A 22,436-nucleotide genomic window follows, 5' to 3' on the forward strand; every position below is an offset into this window, starting at 1 on the left:
TCTAAAGGGACAGCCAGGGTGACGGCAGGACCATATGCCCTTCCTGGACAGCACTGGAGTCCACACTGAGCAGGGCCCCTTCCTAGGGTTGCAGCAGACTCTTTGGTGAGGGGAATGTTTGACAAGTGTCAGCTGGCCTGGTGACCCAGACTTGCATACCAAGCTACTTGGGAGCCTGAGATAGGAGGATGATAAGTTCAGCCTGGCCTATAGAGCAAGTTTAAGGCTAGCCTGGGCAATGTAATGTCTGTCTTAAGTTAAAAAAAAAAAGGTGGAGAATATAACTTAGCTAGGGTGTGGCTCAGTGGCAGAGGACCTGCCTGGAATCCCCCAGTGAGGGGCTGGGGTGTGACTCAGTGGCAGAGGACCTGCCTGGAATTCCCCAGTGAGGGGCTGGGGTGTGGCTCAGTGGTAGAGCACCTGCCTAGAATCCCCCAGTGAGGGACTGGGGTGTGACAATGGTAGAGCACCTGCCTGGAATCCCCCAGTGAGGGGCTGGGGTGTGGCTCACTGGTAGAGCACCTGCCTAGAATCCCCCAATGAGGGGCTGGGGTGTGGCTCAGTGGTGGAGCACCTGCCTAGAATCCCCCAGTGAGGGGCTGGGGTGTGGCTCACTGGTAGAGCTCCTGCCTAGAATCCCCCAGTGAGGGGCTGTGGTGTGGCTCAGTGGTAGAGCACTTGCTAACTTTCATGAGTTTGTGTATTAAATTTCTAGTATTGCAAAAACAAACAAATAATATATAAATGAAACCCATGATAACCACAAAGTGCAGTAGCATTTTAGCTGTGAGGTGTGGAAATGTAGGCGTCCACTAGGAAGCAGTCAGAAACTCCTGACATTTTCTAACACATCTGGGAAAGTAAGGAAGCGCCTTTGAATCCACAGCTGAGAGGATGGCTATAGGTCTCCAGGTAAGACGACTGGGGAGTGACAGGAATGGGAGCTGCTGAGCTTCAGCTCTGGGGATGGATTGTGGCAAGGCTGTGCTGTAGGAGGAGACCACAGTCCAAGCTGCCCTTGTGTTCTTTCTGCCTGTGAGAGTCTCATCAGGCCTGCATTGTCCTCTCACGGGGGAGCATTCCTCACTGATATTCCTGGCAGAGTGAAACAAGCCCATGAGTGGTTCGAACCCCTTCAGGTCCTGGCTGATCTTCCCACCCGCCTCTCTGGCTGCATACTTGTCCCCAGGTCTCACAGGAGGCCAGCAGCCAGGAGTGATGCCCACCGGGGCTGCTGTGAGCGGCTGCATCCCAGCCCTCCACCCTCATCTGAAAGGTTAGCTCGGGCTCCAGCACGCTGTACCGTCATCAGTGTAAGTGTGTTAATGACTGTTTTATTACGGCACAGTTAGCCCCATGAGAAACGCTGTCGAGGGGAGAGCTGCGGCTCTGCTCTCTGACACCTTCTGGTGATCCTGGCATTTTCTCGCTGAGGGGACCTGTCTGTGCTGCCCACCTTACACAGGCCGTAAGGAGTGTGATAGTCTGGGCACAGCCTGTGTCAAGTGTTCTGTGGCAGCGATCAGTGTTGTCAGGACTCAGCCCCAGCAGATACGCACACCCTGTCAGTGTCTTGCTCTTGCCCGTTTCCGGAGTGTGTGTCAGCTCCCTCCCTCTGCCCTGCAGGATGCTAAGATGTTAGTTCTTCCTCTGTTTTGTGTCCCAGAGCTATGGGAGAGCCAGTGGATGGAGAGGTTGGGGACTCAGCAAGGTCTCTTACTGTCTCACAGTCATCACTGGGAGCGTTCAGGAGGCTAGTCCTGGTGGGGGAGGCTGAGGAACCCTCCCGATGCCTGTCGTAGTTGGGCCTCCTGTGCTGGCATTGGAGCCTCTTGAAGCAGGCTGGCCCTCAGTGACCTTCCTCCCTTGGTCCTAGGTATGCTGGGATCACGGCTGTGATGAGGCAGGATCCTGTGAGCAGAGCTCTGAGTGGCTTTTCTAAACCCTCTCCCAACCCTGTGGCCCTGCTGGTTATGCTTAGAGCTGGTGGCTGTGCTACTGTCTGTTAGTCTGGAGTGGCCATGTGTTCAGACTCCCGCCTCATTTTCACAGGACTCAACAAGAGACCTTTCTACCCAGCCAGTCACAGGCTTCCCTGTCTCTGTTGGAGTCCTCCTCATGCAGGGGGGCAGCACAAAGTCTGGCTGCCCCAGGCCTTTGAGGGTGGAGTGGTACCTGCTTTAGCATGGTCTAGAAGAGAAAGCTGGCCTGGAGGTCCTAATGCCCTGAAGTTGGGGGTGGCACGCCTTCTGCTTCCACCAGGTGGCAGCAGACAGGCTTACCACATTCTGGGCCTAGCCAATGGCCTGGAGGGGCCAGGGCAGGTGCAAGGAAGGATGGCCCAGAAGAGGGAGTGATGAGAACTGGGTGCGTCCTGGGTGAGTGCTGATCAGAGGGGAGGACCTGGGCAGATGTGAGAGCCTCCCAGCTGGGTGGCCTTGGCTTTCTGCTTCCCAGCTCTGTCCCGGGGCCTGAATCCAGGAGGTACTCCCTGCCACTTCTCCTTCCCACTCTGTTCTCTGCCCTGCAGTCCCATGTACTGTTGGGTGTAAGTCCCCAGCTCTGTAAGTCCCCGTCTCGTGAGAAGAGGCCCCGGGCAAACGACCTGGGTCGTAGAAGGCGAGCTATGCATGGGCCAGAGGAGGGAGGAGTCGCCTCTGGGAATGCAGGTGTGGCCTCCTGGGGCCTTGGTGAGGCTGGAGGGGTATGTCCCAAGCCAGAAGTGCTGGGCATTGAGGGTGACTTATGCGGGTGACTGGAAAAGGGCCCCTGGCCATAGTGAGCCACGACGCAGTTCCCGTATCAGCCCCGGAGCTTGCTGTTTACAGTCCGCACCCTGGCCATCAGCAGCCCTGCAGACCCATGGCCTAGGCCTGGTGGCATCTCTTGCCCCCGACTCTTTGAGGAGAGCACTACTGGGCCAGGACAGCTACAGCTTGGTCCAGCTGTGCACTGACCATCTCAGGCTGCTCCATTCATCAAGATGGCAGACATCAGCTGCCGCTTCTATGTGCTGTGCCTTGTGGAGGCATCCTGCAGTCTACACAGTCTTCTTCAGGATCTCTCAGACTCCTTGGGACAGGGCTAAGTGTCTCTTTTTGCAGTTGGGAGAACTGGAGTCTGAGAAGGAGGATAGTCCAAGGCCAGCCTTCCTGTTTCTTGTTCTCCTCATCCGATGAGCATGTTGACATCCCTGGTGGGTACATTCTAGAGACCTCACTCACTGCCCAAGGTCTGAGGGCTAGACCCGTGGAGGACTTAGCATTTCCTGAGTGCTGAGTGCCCGAAAAGTGGCTGAGATAAGGGCAGGCCATCATCTTGGAGCAGGGCTGTGCAGTTCATTTTAGGGCAGCCCAGCCTTGACCTAGCACTGTATTCTTAGGCCGAGGGGCAGACCGTTGGTCTTGCTGTAGGTGGCAGAGCTGCAGCCATGGGCGGTAGCTTTCCATTGCCTTACTGGACAGTCAAATTCATATACCAGAAGCTTGCAAATGGCTCGTGCCTGGAGAGCTTTAAAAGTCTTGTCAGGAGTTTATTAGCTGAGCTGCTTGTATTGACACAGTAAAAAGTTATATAACTTCGTGGAACTCCTTCCTTAAAGGTCCCTTAGTGCCATGCAGCCGGACAAACATTGCTCAGGCCTGGGATGCAAGTAGTTTCTTCCAAGGTAGATAAGCAGCAGGAAGTAGAGAGCGAGCCCTCACGTTGCCTGAGGTGTCAGAATGTGGAGAGGTGCGTGCAAGGGAGCAGCCCAGTGTGGGGTCTGACTGCACATCCCCCCTCAAGGGGTACGGACAAGAGGGAGACCTCCAGGGAAACAGGGACATCACACTAGTCATTGGTGACCCGGTGTCCTCGTGTGTGCCGCCTCCTAGCCTCTCTACCTCTCCTCCCCTTTACTTACTTCCCTTCTGCTTTTATCCCTAGTCTTCCCTTCTGTTTCCTGTTCTCTTATTCTGTATGTCTGTCAGTTGTGTGTGTATGTATTTCCTTGTGCACATTTGGAGGTCAGGTCAACATTGGAGCCTTCCTTTCACCATGCCCTGGAGCTCAGATTTGGCTAGATTGGCTGGCCAGTGAGCTCATGGGATCCTTCTTTCCCCACCTCACCACACTGTGATTGAAGGCGCACAGTGCCAAGGTCGGCATTCTCCATGGGAGCTGGGTTTGGAAACTCAGGTCTTGATTTTTGTGTGGGATCCATCTCCCAGCCCCCCTATTCTCTCTTTTTCTCTCTGATGGCTTTCCTCTGTCCCCTTTCGTCACCCTCACCCCAAGTTCCTGTTTTCTCTGGGGTCAACAGGCTCATCTGTGGCTTCCTGTGCACTGGGCATAGCCTTCCCGTGCTTGGCCAGGGGGATGGGAATGTTCCTTGCCAGTTTTGTTCCTGGGTAGGCAGGCAGCCCTTGAAGGCCTCTTCTCAGCACAGCCTTGGCCTGGGCTCCCATCCTTCAGCTGTCCCAGCACGGGGCATGCTTTGATTCCAGCAAAATCATTTCAGCAAAACAAACTAGAAATTCGGAGCGGGGAGACTCCCAGTAGCCTGTCTCTGGCGGTGCTCCTGCCATTTTGCCCGGATTTTATTTATTCCATTTAATAAAGCGGCTGCGGAGGTTGGAAGCAGATGTCACGAGGCCTCTGTCAACGGAGCCGTAAATACAAGTGTGTGGCACTTGGATGCCACGCGTCACCTGAGCTGTGTTTCCATCGTATTTAATTAAAACAGATTACAGCGCGGCCAGCTACATGGAGACTCCCTCACAAACGCGCTGGCGTGCTGTTTTCTGGTGAGAAGACCACACCATGGGGAAACATGGGAGAAGCTCCAAAGAGTTCAGAGAAGTGGATGCAGGAGGCTGAAAGGAGTAGCAGGAGGACAAGGGCCACAAATGTGACAGGGCCATCACTCTGCCACTGAGCTATAGCTCCAGCTCACTGGGCCCATTGCGTAGACGGAGGACAAATACTCTAAGAGCTGAGATCAGATGGTAAGGTCAGCTTTTGTGGCAGTCACATGGATGATAGGCAGTGATTGGGATCCTGGCCTCATGCCAGAAGATTGATTGCCTGAGGCTGTAGTTCCCAAATCTGAGCTGTCGGCCCCCTGCAAGGTCTTGGAACACTTTAGGCCAGGACCCTCCATCCACACAGGATTTGGTGGCTGTGGGCTGGCTGTGGGCGATGAGCCTGGCCATCTCCTGTTTCTAGTTACGTGCCTAGCATTTCTGGGAATGGCTCTCTGTAGACTCGCTAACAATGACTAGAGTATGATGGCTCAAGCTTGGGCCATTTGTCCCCTTCGCCTCTGCAGCACCCACTCCTGGCCACAGGGCCTCCATAGCCCATCCCACAGTCTGCAGCTTTGGATGCCTGGGCATGCTGACGGTCTCCTCAGGGGCCGGCCTGCTCTGCAGCCCCCAGACGCTGAGGGCGTTCTGCCTGCCAGCCACGTGGGAAGGAAAGGCTCCTGTGTCCATGTCTACACCCAGGGGAGAGCCTAGCACTTAAGTCTTGGCCTCTTCAGTGTTACCTGTGACCTTCAGTGGACCCTGCCTGCTTAAGTCCAAGTGGGGCCGGTGCTCTGCTCTCCAGGCTCTCCCAGCCAGGCTGTGGCATGGTGTTGCAGAAGGTAGCACCAGCCCCCTTTAGGGTCTAGGATGTCCTGTCCCAGCCTGCACCCACCACAGATTTTCCTGCACACCCCAAGCTCTCTGTGTGCCTGCAGGGGTGCTAGATCATCAGGCCGCCACTTCTCACTTCAGGATAAAAATAGCCCTGCCGAGGCTTCTGTGCAGGATGGAATGTCACAGGTGGCGCGTGTCCAGGGCTTGTGTCTGAACACACGCAGTTCCCAGGGCCTGGCTGGGGACCACACCAGCACTGTCAGCACTTCCTCAGGGAAAAGAGGTGTATGCTAGCCCACCTGCTGCCTTGGCCACTCCTGAGACCAACCTCAGCTGTGCTGTCCCCGTGCTGTTGCCTGAACAGGGGCTGCTGTTGCCCTCTCCAAACCGGGACCATCTCTGGAACAGCCTCAGCCTGTCTTCCTTGTGCCTGGCCTCAAAGCCAGGCTTTGCCTCTTCATGGCAGTAGTATCTTGGGCAGGGCTGGAAGGTGGTGCCCTGTGAGCAGAGGGATGCTAGGTGAGTGCCTGGGCTGGCTGAGGGCAGATGAGCAGCTGCTGGGCAGAGGCACCCTGCTGCTCTTTGTCTGTGCGAAGGCTGCCCGTCCCTCTTTAGAAATCTCAGGAGAAAACGAGCATACGGGCCCTGATGTCACTTTACTGTGATGCCACCACCTCAGTACTTCCTCAGTCTAGACGCCAGGCAGATGGAGCCCTGGAGCCACCCGTCTCCCACTGCTGGCCACTGCACTCCATCCTTCGTCCCGGCTCTGCACTGTCTTCCAGCGAGGCCCAGGCCATCACCATCACTGTCTTCCTTCTGGGGCGGAGGCAGCATTTGCCAGAGCTCCGTGCTCAGGCTGCAGACAGGACTCCACCATACTGAGCATTCTGAGACCGCCGTGGTGATCGCAGCCAGCATTCCTTTTGCACTGGGCCCTCAGAAGGGCCCTGCTCTCTGGATGAGGACGTGGTGACTCAGATGTCCCATTCCCCCAGCGGTCTCCTCCTGCCAATCCTGTTGCCTACGCCGCTGTTCTCCCAGGCCGTGTGCTCTGAAGACTCCTCAGCTAGCCATGCTTGGCTGACCACGAGACCAGACCCTTGCTAGGGGAGCCATGTCATGGGCACGGTGTTTGATTCTGGTTCAACTGTCCCAGCAAGCGTGCTCTGTCTGGAGGGTTTTCTGTCTGTCTTCTGGGGTGGTCATATCCCGATGCTGGTGTGTGATGAGGTGCCAGGCGAGCTGCAGGGGTAGCCAGGTCCTTTCCCGTCTATAGACAACCCATAGAAGGTGGGTTGTCACTTACCATCTCTGTCCGTGCGAACATGCAGGCGTGTGTGTGTGTGTGTGCGAGTGTGTGTGTGTGTGTGTGTGTGTGTGTGTGCGTGCATGCATGCAGAGCTCAGTGGACAGCCTCAGTGGTCGGTCTTCACCTTCCAGTTCTTTGAGGCAGGGCCTCTTATTCATACTGAGTGTACCAGGCTAGCGATCCAGAGAGCTTCCAGAGGCTCCTGTCTCTGCCTCCCCCCACTGTGGAAGCACCAGGATTACAGATGTGCACTGGTGTGTCTGCATTTACATGGACTTTTGGGATCCGAACTTAGATTCTCAGTTCTGTGGCGAGTGCTTTTTCCACTGAGCCATTTCTCAGCCTGGAAGTGCGTTTCTCAGTCCTGAGCACACACCTCGAGGGGATTATGCAGACACAAAACGCTATGGAGAAACCAGATCTGAGTTCCTGCAGTGTCACCACCACAGCCACCACACTTGCTTAATTCCCGTCCTCTCCTTTCAGCGCCCCAGCACTTCCTGAGCTCTGCCAGCCCTGTCTTCGAAGAGTGGTGTTTCGCTGTTGGTCCTGATTTGCATTTGGCTAATTGCTAACCATGTTAATTACCTTTCTGTGTGTTTGCCGCCTGTGTGCGTTTCCTTTTTGGGAGATTTCTGTTTGCCTCTTTGCCCGCTCTGCTGTCACACTGTTTATTTTTTCCCTCCCTGCTTTGTAGCAGATCAGTGTGTGTCCTTGAGGCCAGTGGAGTGGATGATAGTCTCTGCCCTCCATCCCCTAACTCATGAGGCAGTGAGGGTGCTGTGTCTTGGGGCAGAGAGGAAAGAAAGATTGTACCCTGGCGGTAGACATGTGTGCTTTACAGTTCTTCCAGTTTTGGGAGTCTCAGGTTGGACCTGGGTTCAAATCCTGCCATGCTCACTCACTGACTCGTCCATGGTGTTTGGCTTCTGGACCCATTTTCCTAAGAAAAGATCTAGGGGAGGGTATGCTGTGCCATGAGAACATCCACAGGCACTGGGTTCCTCTGGTGTCTGCAGGGTGCTTCAGCCTGTGGCCACTCCAGGGGAGAGGGCCAGCCTCACAGGAGATCAAGTGGAGGAAGGTGTGCCCTTGCCTGTTGCAGAGCTGACAATGAGGTGAGCCTGTTGCTCTGGGCTGGGCAGTGCCCTTCCAGCTCGGGGAGGGTGCCTGCGTGCTTGCTGGTAAGCAGTTGGCTCAGTGCTGGTGTGCGGTTCTGCCCGGCCACAGCAACTACCTGTGGTCGGGCTGAAGTTCTGCAGGCCTCTTGGCCGTGCCACTTACTGCCTGCCTGGGGAGGTTCTAGTAGGGCCTGTGACAGCCGCAGTGTCCAGTCAGTGAGGAGTGTCTGTCTCTGTACAGGGGCCATGCTTTGAGCTCAGGAGGATGGCAGTTCTTGGCACCCTGGAGCCAGGGTCTGTGCCCTTTGGCCCTCTTGCAGCCTTGTAGGGCATTGAGTCTGTGTTTGTTCAGAGTCTGTGGCCTCCAGGAGCCTGCTCCTTCACCGGGTTGCTGAAGCAGAGGTCGGAACACCTCAGGAAGGCCACCCTCCTCTGGGTGTGGAACCCTGGTGTGAGGCTCAGTCTTGGGAGTCTTGGTCAGACTGGTACTCAAGAACAGCATGGCCCCCCTCAGCTTCCCCGTCAGAGCCTTCCTTTTCTGGGGATAGCCGCCCCCTCCCTGTCCGTGAGTCTGCCCAGGCTTCCCAGTAGTGACTGCTGAGGAGCCATAAATGTTCTGGGTCATGGCCTGTGTCAGCAGGACCTCAGTTAGTGCATCCAGAGTGGGAAAGGGTAAAGGTTGCGGCTGGCTTGCATGACCCCAGCACCCCACTCCAATGTATAGACAGCTGGGATTGTGGGCTCAGAATTTCACCTCTTCCAGGGCCTGGCTAGGGTGGCAGTGTGGCCCTGGCAGGCTCAGTATGGTGTGGAGGCTGAGGTGGGCCATTCTCCTGACCTTCTTGGTCTTGTCTTATAGGCTCAGCTGTCTCAGGCCCTGGAGGAGCTTGGGGTTCAGAAGCAAAGAGCCGACACGGTAAGTACTGATGTGGGGTCGCTTGCTGCTGTGTGGTCAAGGGCAGGACATGGCCTACCAGCACACCCTCCTGTGCAGTCGTGATGTTCTCTGACCCCAGAAACTGCAGAGTGGGGGGAACCAGGGTGGAAGCCGAGTCCTGGTGCCCACCCCTTTGTGATACTAAGGTAGGAGCCAGCAGGTGTCTAGGAAGTTATTTGGGAGTTGGTGGCTAAGGGCTTGCATCTGGCCAGGTCACCCAAGCAGCCTAGGCTGTGGGCGCTCAAGGCTCAGGTTGGATAACATGGGTGGGGTTTGCCTGTGGGACTCTGAGGATGTGGTTAGAATTCACAGGTGGGGCTGGCTTGTGGAGGCTCTGAAGGTTCTGGGTCAGGCTTGAGATTCTGGTCTGAGGGTGGCAGGGACCAGTCATGGAATACAGAATTGGGGAATGCTGGGTGGCCACTGCCCATCACCAGCTAGGGACACAGTGTGTTGTCACCAGCATGGGGCATCAGACAGGGACCAAGCAGAGGCTGCGCAGCAAGGTGTCAGCCAGCAGGTAGCTGACAGTAAGGCCGAGTGGGGCAGGGGAAGGTGCCTGGGGCTATAGTCAGTAGTGGCAGGCTGGGGAGGCCTATGGCTTAGAGTGTGGGGAGCTTGGAGGGGACACTCCTGTTGATTGTGAGGTATTGTGGGGTATTATGTCCAGCTGTGAGGAGGCTCGGTTTGCTGTGGAGCCTGGTATCAGTCAGTGGGCGTGGTGGGCTTCTTTAACTTTGGCAGATTCTTAGGGCTGGTATGACTTGGTTCTACCCAGGCAGTGTTGACTGGGGCTGGTTAGTGTAGTAGCTGTCTTGTCTCCACACATGGCCTCTTGGGCTTCATCCCTGTGGTCCAAGTGCTCAGCCTCCTTGAGTGGTGGCCTGTTTGCCGTTGCCATTGGGAAAGACACGTGTAGGGGTGTGGGGGGTTCTGTGAGCTGAGCATCAGTCAGCGCAGCCTGGGGAGACCCTGATGTTCTGTGTATCAACATGCCTGGCTTCCTCGGTGTTGACCTGAATTGGAATGTACCCCAGGGCCTTGTTTTCATAATGTACACAAGGCCAAGAAGAATTAGAAATGAGTGGTGCTAAGCGAATGCCGGGCTCAGGGCTCTGTGGCTAAGCTTGCCCAGGCGCATTTTGCACAGAGGCACAGCTGCCTGGCTCTGCCTGTACTTTCCGAGTCTCTTTGGAGGGACTGTGTGCCCTGGGTCCATGTTCGGGTGGAGTGCAGAAGCTGTGCTTAGGCCCTCGGTCCTTGGTAGTGTGGCTCATAGGCTTCCCCGTCTTGGTATGAGAATAGTGACGTAGTGCTGAAGTCTAGCTGGTCCTCTCATCTTGAGTCCCCTGTTGACACTCCTAGGACCTGAAGAGTACTAGTGACCAGACCCCCACAGAGACTGACTTAGAATCCTAGGTTCTAATCCTGGCAGGGTGGGATTTGGCCTGTATTGCTTTGGTCCCAACGAGCTTGGCCTTCTAGCCCTGCCTCATTTTTGTATTTAATGTGTTTGTATGTACATTGTATATGTGTGTATGAAAGAGGGAGGGAGGGAGGATGTGTATGTCCTTGGCATGTAGAAGTCAGAGGGTGGAGGTCTTTCCTTCTGCCTTGTTTGAGGCAGCGTCTCATTACCACTCCGTGCCCAGCTAGCTGTCCTGTGAGCGTCTGTCTCCACCCCATCTATCTGTGCCAGGGTGGGATTATAGACACTTGCTACCACTGCTAGCTTTATCTGGGTGCTGGGACTCAGACACAGGTCCTCTGGCTTGTATTGCAAGTGCTTTTCCTCCTGGCCCATCTCCCCAGCCCCAGCCCTGCCTTCTTGCAGAGCCTTATCCCTGGTTTTAGGGGTCGTGGGGACTGTGGTTGTGCTGGGTAGTTTTATGTCAGGCTGACAGAAGCTAGAGTCCTTAGAGAGGAGGTAGTCTCGGCTGAGAAGGTGCAGTTGAGAAGATCAGACAGTAGGCCATTTTCTTAATTCCTGATTGATGGGAGGTGTTAGGAAACGTGGGAATGTGAAGGTTACACGAGGGTTCACAAATCATGCCACGAGATCGGTTCCACGTGGGAGGTTTATTAGGGGAAGGGGGGAGAAGGGAGCAGAGACAGAGAAAGGAAGAGAGAGAGGAGAAGAGAGAGGAAGAGGAAGAAGAGAGAGAGAGAGAGGAGGGTTCCATTTCTCTTATAGGGTGATCAAGGGCATGCGCAGGTAATTCCAGGTGGTCAGGGTGTCTTTACAAATGCCTGATAACCGGTCTTTGGGGCTGGCCATAGAAGTGCCTGCTTACTGATCCCAACAGGAGGGGCCCAGCCCATGGTGGGTGGTACCATTCTGGGTTGGTGGTCCTGGGTTCTATAAGAAAGCAGGCTGAGCAAACCATGGGGAGCAAGCCAGTGAGCAGCACCCCTCCATGGCCTCTGCATCAGCTCCTGCCCCCAGGCTCCTGTCCTGCTTGAGGATCTGCCCTCACTGCTTTTGCTGATGAACTGTTATATGGAACTGTGAGCGAAAGAAACTCCTCTCTCCCAGAGTTGCCTTTGGTCGTGCTGTTCCAGCACGGCAGTAGTGACCCTGACTGAGACAGTGGACAGTGCCAGATTCTAGTGAGTCATGGCTGTCTTTGCCCTGAGACAGGCCGGGTGCTGCAGGGTGCCGATCTCTGGTGCTGTGTAGTAGATGCAGGCCCCTGGGGCAGGCTTCCTTCCTGTTTATTCAGGGTTGGAGCTGGAGCTGTCTCCTCAGCCCTATTTTTGAGCTCTGCCTCTGATTGCCTAATCTCAGGTCATTTCACGTTGTTTATTTTACTTCTCTTCTCCTTCCCATTTAAGAGGAAAATAAGAAATGGCAGTGCTTGGGGACCTGCGACGCAGCTGGTCACAAGTGTGTGTTTGCCTCCCAGCCTCCATCTTTCCCACAGATGCCAGAGGGTTCGGGGGTGTCTTAGCCAGCTGAGTAAGGCCTTGAGGAGGAGCAGTGACCCAGGGCCTGGCAGACTAGGTTCATGTCCCGGCTGTCAGTGACTTCTGAGGCTTGGCTGCCCCAGGCAGCTCACCTGCCCCCTGGCCAACCTGCGCTCCGTGAGGGCAGCTTTCCCTAGAGTATCCGGAACAAAATTCTGTGGAGCAGTGTATCACGAGTTGCGTGCCTAGCCCCTCCATACAGCTGGAGTCTTGTTGAGTGTGGGGTTTATTTTACTCGCCGTGTGTAGCCGTGGCTCCCATGAGGGACAGGTCACCTGGGTCTCTGGAAGCTCTTCCACCTTTCTCTTCCTGCCCTTGCAGCTGCATTTGCTGTTGGCAACTACATTTCTTTCCTCCATTTGTTGATTCTTTCTCTTGTGTTTCTTTGTGGCTAGAAGTACATATTTGAGCACATGTGTGCATGTATGTATGAGTGTACCTGTGTGTGCCTGCATGTAGAAATCAAGGAATAACTTCAAGTGTCATTCCTTAAAGAATCTGATCAGAGGCTTTGAGGGGCCAAGGCCACATCTGTGCTGGCCTTGCTGGGTGCCAGTATGCAGCCATGCAGACATCCACTACTCAACTGTGCCAAGGCTGGGTAAGGACTAAGAGGAATGAATTGTATTTCCTAGGTTTTAGAGACACAGCCTTGCCTCACAGCTGAGGCTGGCCTTGAACTCACAATTTCTTGTCAGAGGCTGCCAACCTGGCAGTCAACTTTGTGACAGCACAGAGATTTACTGGTATACTGTCATGCCCTTACTCCTAACAGGAACACATAGCCCCACTTGCTCCTCCTCCAAGATGCCATGTGTTCCCACTGATGTCACTGCTGCCAGCATTCCGCCCTAGGGCAGGCTTCTGGCTCCCCACTGGAGGTGCTCAGAGTCTCTGGGACCTGTGGTGGCTGTAAAGGACCAGACCATTCTGGTGACCTGTCCCCCAAGACAGGGTTCTAGATGTGTGGGGCAAGGTCTCTTCATTGGCCTGGATTGTTGGCATCTAGGCCAGGCTAGCTGTCCCTTTCCCATCTTCCCATCTCTGGGATTCTGAGCATGTGCCACCACACCTGGCTTGGGTGTGTGTGTGTCAGAATCAAGGTCCTTGAAACACATGGATGGCCATGTGTTTCATCAACGGAACTATCATCTCAGCCCTGGTTTTGATGTTTTTAGTAAGGGTTAAACTCTGCAGCCCAGGATGCTGGCCTCAAACTTATGGTTTCCCTGCTGCTCAGATAGAGGCATACTCACCACAACTGCTTCAGGGTGTCCCGGGGAACTGTGGGCCCAACCTCGAGGCCCCTCTGTCACCTGCTTTACCTTCATCCTGTGGCTGCCGCCCCTCTGATGAGCTGTGTATGGGCCTTGGGTCCACCCTTCTCTGGTTAACCCTAGCATGCCCTCACCCCCGTTTACTGAGGTCAAAGTGAGTTGCCAGTGAGGTGCCTGCTGCTTGCAGACTCCTCAGGCTTTAGCTCAGAGACAGGCGCTGCTCAGCCTGTCTCTGAGCCCGCCCCTTCCCCAGGCTGAGACTCCGGGAAGAAGGGCCAGCTGAGTGAGCACCACCCTGGCCCTGGGACGGAGGCTCATGTGACCTGCATGTCTCGGAATCACACGGGCTTCCAACATTATCGTGGACAAGGCACAGGTACTTGCCGGATGCCGCGCTTCCAGCCCTCAGCTGCTGCTGGAATCTGACTCCACACTTGTTCACAATCAGAAGGGGAGCTGTGCCATATTGAGCTAATCGCTAATGGCAGGACAAAGGCAGTTTGACTTTGTGTTATTAATTAGTAACCTCACACTAATTAGTGAGCATGAGTGTGGTTCATGCTTCCTCTTTAAACGCAATTAATACCACAAGGAGCAACGTCCCAGGCCAGGCTTGCGCTGTTTGCGTACCTCACCCTAATTAGATCCGGCCAGCAGCGGCTGGAGAAATGAGGTTTTTGATTACAACCATAAAAGGCCTCCAATATTTTATGGACTTCAGGGAGCTAGAAATGTGGATTTATTTTCTTCACAGGCACCCTCCCCCCCAGCGTAATTAAGCAGCCATTTCTCTTGATTACCATTTCTCCTAATGGCTCCTCCTTGCCCTCTGTGCCTTACTCCCGGTGGAGCTTCGTGGATCAGGACGGGGCTCTGTCTCCAGAGAGGCTGTGGGAGAATCAGCCTGACGCTCCCACTGGCCACTCCTCTCTGTTCCGTCCCGGGAGCATCTCTGCACATGGCGTCTCCCTCTGTGGCCAGCCAGAAAGGAGCAGGTCACATGTGAAGTCTCCTCCTGGGCAGATGCTTGGTGTGAGGAACTGACGGCGAGGTTGCTACTTAGAGCGCTCCCCTATCAGGCACGAGGCCCTGGGCTCCATCCTGGCCCCGCTTGGTATGCATTGGCACATGCATATAATCCTGGCACTTTGCAGGTAGAAGCAGGAAGACTACAAGTTCAGTGTCATCCTCAGCTGAGGGCCAGCCTGGGCTACATGAGACTGTGGGTGTGTGGGTGTGGCAGGCTGTCGGGCAGTTGGGTAGTGGTAGGAACACCTGTTGCTGCTGCAGAGGTCCGGGGTTCAGTTCCCAGCACCTGTGTGGTTGAAACTCCAGTTCCAGGCCATGCTCTTCCGGCTTTCCACAGGCACTGCGCACACATGTAGCACACATTCATCCATGTAATCAAAATACTCACACGTGAAACAAAATTAGTAAACATTCCTGTTTGCTTTCTTTGAGACAAGGTCTCTCTGTAGCCCGGGCTGTCTGGTGTCCTCCTCACTGTGTAGCGTACCCTGGCCTGGAACTCAAAGAGATCCACCTGCCTCAGCCTCCATTGTGCAGGGGTGAATGGTGCATGCTGCCACACCCAACTTAAAGAGCGTCCGGAATCCTCTAGGACTGGAGTTAACAGGTGGTGGTGAGCCACTGTGTGGGTACCGGGAACTGAACCTGTTTTGTTTTGTTTTGTTTTGTTTTGTTTGTAAGAGTTGACAGCCCTCTGAACACTGAGCCATCTTTCCTTAAAAAACAAACAAAAATAGCAGTGCAGACCCTGTGGTTCCATACGGAGAAAGACCCGAATTCTGAGGGCTGTGTGCAGCCTGTGGTCCCCAGCGTCTACATGGCTTCTTAGAGCTTTGGCTGCTCGCTGGAGTCCAGGCTGTCTGACAGCCTGCAGGGCCACCTGTTCAGCGTGGCATTGTGAGTCAGGTGACGTCACAGAAGTGAGTGCTGGGGACCATATTCTTGTGTGCTCTCCAATACATCTGGTCTCCTCACAGCCTCAGCCAGCCGCTTCCTGTCAGTCCTTCTTCCTGCTTCTGCTTCTGCTTCTGCTTGTTCATGATGGCATGTTCATCCCATCTCTGTCTGTCCTGTTGTGTTTGTGTTGCAGGGCACAAAATTTTGGAGGAACCTGGTGTGAGGGGAGCCCAGCATGGTGCTGGGCACTGCTCCTGCATGCTGGATGGCCAGTTCTCTGGCTGCCGCACTATGGTGTCTGTGGTTATGGGAACGGGCCATTTGGGGCCAGGGACGTGTCTTGAGCAGGTCTGTGTTTGTGGCCTCCGGTGGAGTGACTCCACACGTGGACGCCCTGCTCCTCCGCAGAGCTGCTGGAGCTCGCTGCTCCCCCAGGGTGAAGCGTCTGCCTTTCTCCCATCCTGGGTGTTTCCCTCTGATGGTGGGCGTGGCAGCGTGAGGCAGGTACCGCATTATGCAAACATGTCATGAACACTTGCTCCTCTGGGCCTTGTTCTGAGGGGACAGGAAGGCTCGATGGTGATGCATTTGGGCTGATGTTGGTGCTAATACAAAAGCATGCAGCACTGGGCAGCCCAAACAGTAGAAACTTGTGGATCTCAGCCAGTTAGGTGCCTGAGGAAGTGATTTCTTGGTTTCCAACCCAGCTTTGCATGCTGGAGGCCTGAGAGAGCTCGATGAAGGAACTGACTCCATTGAGGGTCCGGTCGGCCCTCTCCATACTGCCACCCTGAAGGAATATTTCATGATGGACTTAGGTCAGGAAGGCATGCTTCTGTTTTGCATGCCAACTCAGTGTTCTACCTGAATGTCTTCCCCGAGTCCCTCTGTAGCTGCTGAGGGTGCACCCTGCTCATGCCCTCAGAAGGAGCAGAACCCCCAGTGTTTCCAGCTGGCGGAAGCTATTCACACTGCTTCTAGACTTCCTCTGCCTGTCACTGCTCTTTGCATCTGAGATGCTGGCCTGCCCCGTGGACTCCTAGAGTGAAATTACGAATGCTCGGTGCACACCCTGCCCCTTGCTTTCCAGCATCTGACCATCCAACCTATCCCTCGTGGGGTTCAGCCACTTGCTCTGCAGCAACCCACTCCTGTCTCTGTGGAGCCGCCAGAGTTCTCTTCCCTGTATTTGGGTGATGGGTTGGCTGTCCTGGGTAGAAACTGCGAATTGGCCTCTCTGGAAGCTTCCCGCTTGGGAGGCCAGTTGCATTCAGCAGCAAGGTGTCTAGTGGCTAGCGCCGGTCAAGCAGCCTTGTGCTCCCCCAGGAGGAAGGGAGAGCATTCAGCTTAAGACCCTCCTATCCCTGTACCAGGAAAGTGCACCTCAGACGCTTCCCCGGGTTCTGGTGGGCCTAGAGCTGAGCTGAACAGTGGCCTCCCTTCAGAAACCCACTGTCGGCTCATAGTTACCTTAGAGACTGAGATATCTGCCCGCTGTGGGCTTTGGAGAAATGGTGGCCGCCTGAGAGCCCTGCAGAGCCCTGGACCTGGCACCATGACCACCATTGGTGTATGCGGTCCAGGTGGAGAGGTCTGTGCAGGCATAGGTGTACAGCTGAGCATGCTCATACCGGTGCCCGGCAGCAGCCTCATTAACTAGAATGCCGGCAGGAGGGGCAGGGAGCCAAGCTTCTGCTCTGGTTATTACTTTGTAGAATTAGGTCTGGCCCCCAGGATCAAACCACGAACCACTCAAACCACAACACATAGCCACTGTTGGGAGATTGTGCCTTGCTGGGGAGCAGCCACGAGCATCCTTGGAATTGAATCTCAGTGATGCTTCAGGGCAGAAAGGAAAGCTGGTGGACACAGGGTGTGGCTTGTGGCTAGGCCACACAGGGCCAGTGGGTGTCTATGCCCAGTGTGGGCAGCTTTCTCAGAAGGGCATCTCCAGTTTTCCTGAATGTTGGCACTGCGCCTTCCTGAGCTGCCAGAGAGCTCTGGTCTTGAGGCGCTGGGGCTCCTCATACAGGGGGGTTCTCAGCCACCCTCCCCTTCGCTGCTGTCTGCAGCAGGCAGCCTCCTGCCGTTCCGAGGGGTGTTCATCTCAATCACACGTGAGAGGTCGCCTCTCTGAACACGATCAAAGCCTGCTGCTGTGAGAGCGCTACATTGAGTTGTCTCCAGCCAGACTAGTCAGGAAGATGAAGTTCCAACAGCAGGAATGACGGAAGCGGTCTGGTATTTGTTCTCTGTCTTTTGTTCTCAACTGGCAAGTGCACTACCAACTGAGCCGCACCCCAGACCTCTTTGCCCATCTTCAGCTGCACTTTCTGCTGTATGAGTTCTTCTTGTGTTCTGCACACTCAGCCACTGTCAGAGCTCCATTTCAGCGACGCTGCAGCTCATCCTGGAGGCTCATCCCACTCCCGTGTCCTTTGGCATGCAGAAATGTGTTGTGACGAGGCCCTTGTTATCTCCTTTTGTTGCCGCACTGTTGGCATAGCTTAGAAGCCGCTGCCTGATCCAAAGCTGGGAAGATGCAGCCCTGCATTCTTGCTTATCTGTCTTTCATTCCGTCTTCCCCTGCCTGGATTTTCCTTCTAGCAAGTTTGGTCTCACATTTTGGTTCTGATCCACTCTGGGTCGTTTTTTAAATATGGCGTGAGTTTAGAGCACTGGCCTCACTCCTGAGTGTGCATGCCTATGTGTCTGACTCCTGTCTCCTGCAGAGGCCCTTCTCCCCTTGGCCTTCTCATTGATAACCAGCTGGTCCTGCCAGCTCTGGGGCCTACGTGGCTGTCTTTGGTGTCCCTTGGTCTTAGGTTGATGTGAACCTTCTGACTTCACCCCCCCCCCACACACACACACACACATACAATGTGGTGATGGAGTCTTGGTTGTGAGCTTCGAAGGGTGTAGAATCACCTAGGAGACACACGTCTGTGCACATCTGAGGGAGTTTCTAGATTGGGCTAACTCAGGAAGGAGGACCAGCCATGGCTGGTCTTGGCTGGGGTCTTGAACTGAATAAAGGAGGAGGTGAGCCGAGCGTTCATCCTCTTGGCTTCGTGCCTGTGAAGGCTGTGACAGCCACCTCATACTCCTGTCACCATGCCTTCTCCACCGCGATGGGCTGCACCTTCAAACCGTGAGCCAGGATAAATGCTTCCTTCTTTAGTTGCTTTTGCTAGGTATTCTGTTGCAGTGTTGCTAATCACTGCGCCCATCATGATCATCTTGTCTATTCAGGGCCCCTCGCAATTCGCAGTGAATTTTAGCTTAAGCAAGGGGGAAAAAGACAGAATGAAAACCAAACCCAGTTTTGCAAAAGAAACATTTGAAGTTTTAGGTTTTCTTGCTGTGCTGGGGAACGCAACCCAGTGCTGAGCATGCACGCCCGAGCCACCTCTCCAGCCCGTGTTTGCAGTTTAAGTGCAGCCGCATTGATTTCATCCATCATTTGGAGCTCTGACCCAGCCCCCAGGGCACCTGACTTGTAGGCACATCTGAAACTGGAGACCCAAGTGCCACCTGCACAGGGCTTCCTGTATGGCAGCCCCAGGCTGGCGGAAGCTTAGGCTCCCAGAATCCCACAGAGGCAGCTTTGTGCTGCTTTCTATTGTTCTCTGTTCACACCTTCCAGGCCTGACCTAGCCCAAGAAGAGACCCAAGAGTCCTTGCTTCATCGCAGCTGTCAGAGCAGGACACTGCTGGTGTCCGAACCCCACTGAGGAGCTGGGGATTGCAGAAAATTCCCAGAGCACACTTGACACATGCACCAGCTCCAGCAGAACCGAACCCTGAGGTCACCTGTGTTTATTCTCATTCGGCTTCTGCCAGCAGTGCCAGCCAGAACAGTGCCAGGAACAGGGTCGGGGAGAGCAGACCCTGACAGAAGTTAGGATTTCAGCATCATATCGTGTCTGTGGTGTGAGGGTGGAGTGATAAGGTGTTGAGAAAGCCATGGCTGGTGCTGGGTTCTACCTGGGATTTTCTATAAGTGCCTTTTGTACTTTTGAGACATGGTCTCATGAGCTCAGACTAGCTTTAAACTCACTATGTAGCTGATGCTGGCCCTCCTTGCTCTACCTTTCCAGTGCTGGGATGACAGCATGTACTACTGTGCCCCACTTACATCTGCCTTTTTAGTGCCTGCTGCTTGAGTAGACAGCATAGGTGTGGGGAGCAGGAGAGAGAAGGTAGACAGTGCCTTCCTCCAGACGTAGCAGCAAGACCGGCATTTGGGAGTTTGGTCTGATTTGTTGGTCTCACTGATGCACCGTCTAGTTTCTTTCTGCAGCAGCCTGTGATGGAGCTGTTAAGATGGAAGAAGACAGGGACCTGCAGGCATACTTTTAGGGCTACTTTATTGGGCTTTTGTATCTACCACCCTTCTCCACCCCAATCCCTTTCAACCCTCCAACACTAGGTGAGAAAGACGGTTAGAGGGGCAAGTGGACATAGACCCCTCCAGACTGCTCCCTGCTGATTAAGTATGTGGGGGTCCTGGGGGCAAGCCCAGTCTCTGTTGTCAGAATATCCAGCAATCTAGCAAACACAGCAGCCAACACAAGCCCTCTCAGGGCTCTCCCATTTATAGCCCCTCCAGAGTCCCCAGCTGGCAAAAAACACACCCCTCATAGAGCCCGAGGCAATCATCGTAAATGGCTGTGGACAAACTGAAGCAGTTCCATATCCCACACCTGGAATTAAGACAGAAACATATTCACATAACATAACTGGGTTTTTTAAGAAACCAAATTCTCACAAATTTCCCCCTTTTGGTCCAAATTTGGCTTTCTCTGTAACATTAATGAACAATATAGAATAAGAACAGTTATGAGAACTGCCAAGTAAGAATTATATTTACATTGTCCAGTCCATATGTATTTGGTGTCCTTGGAGAAAATACTCAATTAACTATCCTTTCTGGCAAGTCCAAAGTTCTGTACCTAAGTACAGAATTTATGCCTTAAACTTATCAACCTGAAAACATCTTTTTAGATCCTAAAACATTTTCTTAGATCCTAAACAACTTGAGCTTTTATGTGTTTAATAAGGAAAACTGTAGGACTAGAACTATCTAGTCTTCAACCCCGTCAGAGACCTGAGAAGGATAATTATTCCATGGATAAGCAGGGTAGAGCAAGTCGCTTCAGAACTGTAGAAATGACAGAGATGGCTGGCTGCCTGGACAGTCACCCCAAATTCCTATGTAACATTGGGGCATCTAGTCTTTGGCTTACAGTCCCAGAATATCTGACAGACTTATCTGTGAAGCAGGAATGACGAAGGACTGGCCTACTTTGTCTCTGCAAAGTGGGGCACTCAACTTCCAGTGTCCTGCTTGTCCACAGTTTAGACAGCCGGCTTGTCAGCCGTCCAGGTAAGGGGCAGTTTTTTGCCCAGTGGCCAGCTTTGCCATGTTTGAAGTAAACTCCTAGTGGAGGTTCTTCAGTGCCCATCATCTTCTTTGAAGTAGATTTGGGGTGCTGCCAGGAACAGATGTGTCTCTCTGTCAGAAAAGCCTTTATTATTAAAGCATCTTAAATGTCATATTCTGTGGATCTCTGAAGTGTTTGAAGACAATCTGTCTGACAAATGTTGCTTGTTTCTAGCTATTTACTGTCTGCTCAACTTTGAAAACATATACAGGAGGCCTTAAAAAGCTTATTTCTATAATTAACTAAGCTAGTATTTAACCATACCACAGTAAGATGTTTTTATAGGCGGCTAACTACTAAGTTGCATTTCTAATTAACCTGAACAGTTTGCAATAGCTAGCTTTCATGAGACTGGAACTCTACATTTTTAATGAGTTGCCTATGTACAATACATTAGACAACAGTTGAAACACATATACAGAATGTTGTAGCAAATATAACCTTAAATTACTATCAATATACAAACCAATGTAAAGTATTTGAGACCTGGTTGTTACTTTCGTAGTCTAAAATGAGGTCCTGTAATCCACCTTTCTTTTTTTTTTTTTTTTCCCAAGGAGATACAACAATCTATCCTCTATCCTTTTTTTGTTTTTTTTTGTTTGTTTGTTTGTTTGTTTGTTTTGTCCTTATATTTCTGTATTCCATGTATCTAAATGCTTTTCAGATCAGTGGCCAAAGTCTTCTTGTATAACCGGGTAACTGCTAGCTGCTCTTGTCTGAAATGGCTCATAGTGTTTGATTCAGGGCCTTGAGCTGCCAGCCCACCCTCTCCCTCACTGATGGCAAGAAGCTGCCTTGGCTGTCTCTCTTGGACCTGCATTCATTTGTCCAGTGGTACCCTTTACCACAGTGTCTGCAAACCCCAGGAAGCATAGGCATTCTCATTGCCACCAGAAATGACTCCTGCCTCTCAGTGGAAGGTACCATATTCCTCAGAGATAATACATCTGAGACCATGGCTTGAGACCCATCTTGAGACCTGGCTTGGAAAGTACTGTATTTCTTACAGTACTGCACCAGACATTTTGAGCTCTAAAGCTTTTAGCCTTACAATTGCTTTGTACGTGGCCAAATTCACTTCAATTAGAGGACAGAGTATTTGGAAATCTGACACCTCTAGCTATAGCTTGTTCTATGGTGTTGACATGGTGTTCATGACAGTATCAGTTGTGTCCCTCATGCATTCGCCCATTGGTGTGCTATTACCTAAAGGTAATTCTGCTAATTCTGCTAATTAAAGGTAATGTCTGCTAATTCTCTTCCGTTCAGTATTCACATTCTCAAATGCAGGGGCTCTATCAACACTTGCCTGGCATGAGGGTCTGATATGGCTTTGTTTACAGCTGAAGCCAATCTCTGAAGACTTCTCCAGAGCCTTGTATTATCTCAGTAAATGAAGTGGATCTTTTTCCTGGCTCTTCAACCTTGTCCCAAGCTCTTAAAGCTGCCAAGCAACATTGTTCTTTAGTGACATCATCAAATCAAATTTGCTCTTGTAGATCAGAATACTGCCCTTCGTCAAGCAATTGATCTTTAACAATATTTATTATTTTCTTTCCTCTATTTCATTGTTCAACATTCCTGGCTTTCTCCCTCCACATGTTAACCCTTGTGACTGCTGACCAGCACTCCCTCCCAATCTTGGGGAATAATATTTTGGGCAGCCCAAACTTAATATTTGTTCAACAAAAGGGGAATGTGTTCCAGAGGAAGCAGTAGCCTCTTTAAACTGTCCCAGATGTGTCATTTCTATTGGACACCTCATTACCTCATCCTAACTGTGGTCAGCACAGTTAGTGGCAGGTGTGTGCTGCGCAGTGAC

At 53.0% G+C, this 22,436-nt stretch overlaps 1 protein-coding gene across 5 annotated transcripts in view; it reads left to right on the plus strand.

Moving 5' to 3' along the window:
* Mad1l1 (mitotic arrest deficient 1 like 1) overlaps positions 1–22,436 on the plus strand; it is a 299,318-nt gene that overhangs the window by 168,665 nt on the left and 108,217 nt on the right. For all 5 annotated transcript variants that reach the window (XM_055598665.1, XM_055598664.1, XM_055598666.1 and 2 more), the window contains one exon: positions 8,917–8,973. In XM_055598665.1, the coding sequence (XP_055454640.1) occupies positions 8,917–8,973 (57 nt within the window). The remainder of the gene's footprint in view (positions 1–8,916; positions 8,974–22,436) is intronic.

The sequence above is a fragment of the Psammomys obesus genome, unplaced genomic scaffold, assembly GCF_907164565.1.
Source record: "Psammomys obesus unplaced genomic scaffold, mPsaObe1.curated_primary_1811, whole genome shotgun sequence".
In the NCBI taxonomy this organism is placed as follows: domain Eukaryota; kingdom Metazoa; phylum Chordata; class Mammalia; order Rodentia; family Muridae; genus Psammomys; species Psammomys obesus.